This window comes from Pteropus vampyrus, unplaced genomic scaffold (genome assembly GCF_000151845.1).
Source record: "Pteropus vampyrus isolate Shadow unplaced genomic scaffold, Pvam_2.0 Scaffold449, whole genome shotgun sequence".
Taxonomy (NCBI): domain Eukaryota; kingdom Metazoa; phylum Chordata; class Mammalia; order Chiroptera; family Pteropodidae; genus Pteropus; species Pteropus vampyrus.
Window position 1 is genome coordinate 39,536 of NW_011889230.1, and position 4,651 is coordinate 44,186.

The window sequence follows — 4,651 nt, forward strand, 5'->3', positions numbered from 1 at the left end:
GAGCTGGGCTGGGACCCAGCCGTCCTGCGGACACAGCACGAACAGCCTCGAGGGCAGGCAGCGGGACAGCGTGCCGAGACGCCCACCGGGTCTCGAGTCTTTACCACCCTTCCTGACACGGCGTGTTTAATCGGATGTTTATGCCACTGGGTTTTTGATGATGTCTGTGTTTAAGGACCAACTCAGGAAGTTCCTGAAAATTCAGCAGCCAGCCCTCCGGGGATGTGCTGTCACCCTGGCACCCCTGTGCAACACCCTGGGGGGGCAGTGCCAGCTGTAGCCCCAGCCCCCGCGTCCCTGGCACAGCACGGCCACTCAGCGTTCAGGACCCGCCGGCAAGCTTAGGACAGCGGGTCGGCCTTGCATGGGCCGATCGTGACGAACATGAAACCCTTGAAAACATCAGAGATGACGAACCTGGAAGTGGTCGCTCAGCACGGTGGCCGCGTGCAGGGCACATAGAACGCGCAGCCTTAGCCCGCCTCGCGGGCAGCCCTGGGCGGCACAGACGACGTCCTTGGCCAGGGAAGGGTTTTCTGCCGGAGGAAACACAGAGTGACCAGTAAACCACGCTGCCTTCGGCATCATTTCTTAAAGATTCCAAAGGAAAGGGATGCACAGAGTTTGCTCGAATTGGCAAGATGGACGTCGAGGGTTGAGGGGAACGTTTGCCCTTCGAGTTCCGGACGCGATGACTCAGTTTTCCTCTGGGCCCGACCGAAGCCGGAGCCGTTGCTGCCCCTCCCCCAGGGCCCCCTCCGGCCCCGCCTCCTGCACCCCTTCAGGCAGGGTCCCCCCCTTGCCCCGTCCACCCGGGACAGCCCTGGCTCCCGCCCGCCGTCGCGGGTGCTCGTGAGCCGTGCCCTTCGCTCTCGGAAGTGCCGGCTCGGAAGGTGGGGGGCTCACACGCACGTCGATCTGCGGCTCCCGTCCCGCACCCCTCAGAGGCCGCATCCCTGCCTGCTCCTCACGCGACTCTCCGGGCACCTGCTCCGTCACGCCTCCCGGCAGCTCCCGGCTCCTCCGTCCAGCACCCTCGGGTCTCGCGAGGTTTCCACCCAGCTTCCCACGGGTCCCACGGGTCCCCTCCCCGGCCCGCCGTCCAGCCCGCCCTCCTCTGAGCCCAGGGCTCTTGCCGAGGGACACGGCTGCCTTCAATTCATTCCCCGGTCCCCAGCACCCCAACGCCACGTGCGCCCCTGCCTCGCAGCTGCCCTCTCCCCCGAGCCTGCCCGTCAGAACGCGAACTCGGCGTCACGTGACCCCCTACGCCGGGCCGGCCCCTCCCGCCCCCCAGACGCACGGTCCACGTGGGCTCACTGCACGTGTGCGGGTCCCCTTCCTGGGCACCCCCTCCCCATGTCCACTCCCTGTCCCGTGTCACGGCCCCCACCTAGCATGTGGCTTTGTGTCTAGTGGGTACTTGATAAATGTCTTCACATTGTACATTACAGAAAATGACATGTATTTTTATTAGTAAAAAACCTTTGCTTTTTTCAATTAAAGAGAAAATTCAGTCCCGCTTCATACATTATCACAACGTTTCTCCTAAGGTATTTAGAAAACCGATTCGAACGCCATACAGTGTCAGTCCCTAGAAAATACCAGACTCACGCTGTCGGAAGCAGGCCACCCGATGCCGGGCACCGACGTGGTCTCATTAATCTTCCTGTTCCTCTGACTGAAAACCAAGCTCCTTGTTGTAAAGAAATGCAAAGCGTGTCTCTTAAAAAATCCCTTTTTAAAAGGCCACACAGAGACAGGGTGTTAGGAAATGTCACCGTCACCGCACTTGTCTCTGAGGACGGAGGAGCCGTCGTCGGGGGACACGGGAACGTTCCGGCACGCGCCGTCCAAACCGCGGAGCACGGGACGCAGCATCGGCAGCGGGTGCACCGTGGGACCCGTGTGAGGGCTGCTGCCACCCCTCGTCTCCTGACGGATGAGAGCGGGTTCTGGGGGGTGACTCGAGGTTAGGTCAGGGGTGACCGAGTGGCTCCGGGAAGTGCCGGCTGTCTGGAGCTCTGGCCTGCATCCGACACTGTCCTGCAGCCGCCCTCAAAGCCGCCGCCCGCGACGGAACGAGGCAGGCCCATCGGGCCCCCACCCCCACCCGCCACGGGCGGCGCGTTGCTTCTGCGGACTCAGCTCCAGCCCGGCTTTCTCCCTGCTACTGCCCCTCTTCCTGGCTTTTGGACACGTCAGGCCCTGCTCCGGCTTCCGGCCCCAGCCCTCTGTGGACCCCTAACCCCGCTGCGGTCGGCCCCGCAGACCCCGCGGGCTCCGCCACTGGGGAGGGCCAGCCTCTTTCGCCGTGAGGCCTGACAGCTCGCCCCCACCCGGGCCTCCATTCGCCAGCGTGGGAAGTCGGAAGCTCGACACCGGTGGCCAGCGAGGTCCCTCTGGGCTGTGAGCATCGAGCTACACGCCCTGGTCTCACGCCAGAGGTTTCGAGTGTTCCGTTTGGAGGGGACAATGACACCTGTCCTCATGGTGACACCAAACTTAACTCTGCGACATGCAAACCACTCCTTTATTTTCACTAGTGACAATAACTAGGGTGACTGCCAGTCCCTCTCCGGGCTGGAAGGGGGGCCGGGGCCCGCTTCGGCCCACACCTGCCCAGTCCTTACTGGGTGGCACTTACAGGCCTGTCTCTGGGCCTGTCACTGTCCTTCGACGGAGTGAAGTCACAGTTTGATAAGGGGAGTTTTCTCAGGTATGGCAAAATTAAATTTCAAAATTCAAAATTCGAAATTAAATTTCTGTTACTAATGTCCTTTCAAGTATGCTATATTAATTTAGCAGCTACAGTACCGAATGGCAAAATAAATATAAATTCAGGTATCGATGAATATTTAATTCATTTAAGAGCCATCACATTAGCTGACTGAAATGTCAAAATAATTATGCCTTCGAACGTGGCTGGGCTCCAAGTGTCGGATACGCCTCCAGGCCCCCGACAGAGGCAGTGTAGTAGGCCCCGCTGGCCCGAGCATCCCATGGCGGGCTCAGGTGCACGGAGCTTCAGGCGTGACGGTGTTGCCCGTGCCCAGGCGCCTCTAATCAGAAACGGACACAGAAACTTTCTTTAAATGAAAAACCTACACGGCAGCCAGGGTGTCACTTACACTGGTGACGTCTCGCTGCATTTCTCCCTTCTCGTGTGTCTTAGACTGAAATCCCACAGGCCCTTGGCTTTCAGGAAAAGGTACGTGAACACAGATTAGAACTAAGCCCAGGCTACGGCCACACGCCCTGCACGGGCCCGATCCCGTCGGATCACAGAAGTGAAGCAGGGTCGGGCCTGGCTAGTGCTGGATGGGAGACCACCGCGGAAGACCAGGCGCGGCAGGAATAAAGAGCTCAGCCCGCGTGAGCCACTGAGTTCCCACTGCAGCTGCGAAAGGCCCTGCACAAGCTGAGGGGGTGCTTCCCGCCGGCGTGCGTGGAGGCCTCCCCACCACTCACGCATGACGGCGCGGCCAGCACAGGCCAGGCACCCCCTGCGCACGGCCCCTGAGGCGCCCTGGGCCCCGCCTCCTGCTTTGTTCCCTTGGCTGTGCCTTGGAGCAGGACTGGCCCCCATCCTCTGCCCAGCGCTCAGGGCGCCAAGCAGGTGCCAGGCCGCTCGCGGGGCTGGGCAGCCCTGTGGGGCCCCCTCTCACGACCCTGCCTATCGTGAGAGCCGGGCTGGACTCTGCCCCTGAAAACATTCGGGCACGCTGCTGCCTGGCCACGGCGGTCCGTCACCTGTGGGCGAGGTGGCACACAGACCCAGGCTGCACGCGAGCCCGGAGCCCGGCGGCGGCCGTGCGGGTCCACCCAGGGTGAGAGCCTCAGCCGGGAGCACACGGCCACGGCCCACCTTCTGGCCCTGGCACATGTGGACCAAAAGCCCACCACGTGGAGGGCGGGGGATCCCCTAGACCTGGGGCACTGCAGGGGCCAGGGCAGACAAACGTCCTGCCCGCCCTCAGGCTTCGCCGAGCGTCCCCATCCGGGATGCGTCTCGAAGGCCTCGCTCTCGGCATGTCAGCTCCTGCGGCTTCTTCCTGGCCCTCACCAGTCCCCGGAATTATCTAAGCTCCATTTCAAAACTGTTTGACCTGCTGCTTCCTGCCTGAGGCCACCTGCTACATACACCCAACGCTTAACCGCCCTGGGTCCCCGTGACCACCCCTGCCACGGGGGTGTGGGTGTGAGTGTGAATGTGCCGCTACTGCGCCCGCAGGCAAGCCAGGCGCTGCTCCGCACGGTGTCCCTCAGCCACACGCACTGGCTCCGTCTCACCCCGTGGGCGCCAAGCACACACGGTCCACTCGCTGTCACAGACGGCTGAACGTCCCACCGCAGTCAGCCGAGACCCCAGCCCGCGAGGCCAAAACCCAGCAGACAGGGACCGGGACGGGAGCAGCGAGGCCTCCTGGCGTCCAGGCGTCCATTCCGTCAACAGACGCCGCCGTGCTCCAGCCCCACGCGCGGGGCTTGGGGTCAGGGGCGGGCGCCACCGTGAGGAGTCGCGCGTTTGCGGTCACTGCACCGTCTCTGCCACGCCCGGCCGGGGGGCCTGGAGCAGAGCCGCCGTCCAGACGAGTGGCCGCGGAAACAACCGGACTGGAAGACGATAATCTAACGATGGCCGTCGTCG

General features: G+C 62.8%; 1 protein-coding gene across 1 annotated transcript in view; it reads right to left on the reverse strand.

The window, feature by feature from the left end:
* Positions 1-4,651, reverse strand: part of ABCA13 (ATP binding cassette subfamily A member 13) — a gene marked incomplete at its 3' end in the record, with an annotated part of 90,591 nt that overhangs the window by 35,635 nt on the left and 50,305 nt on the right. The window contains exons 13-14 of the mRNA XM_023524172.1: positions 1,788-1,935; positions 418-536 (exon numbers count right to left, since the gene is read on the reverse strand). Coding sequence (XP_023379940.1) covers positions 418-536; positions 1,788-1,935 — 267 coding nt within the window. The remainder of the gene's footprint in view (positions 1-417; positions 537-1,787; positions 1,936-4,651) is intronic.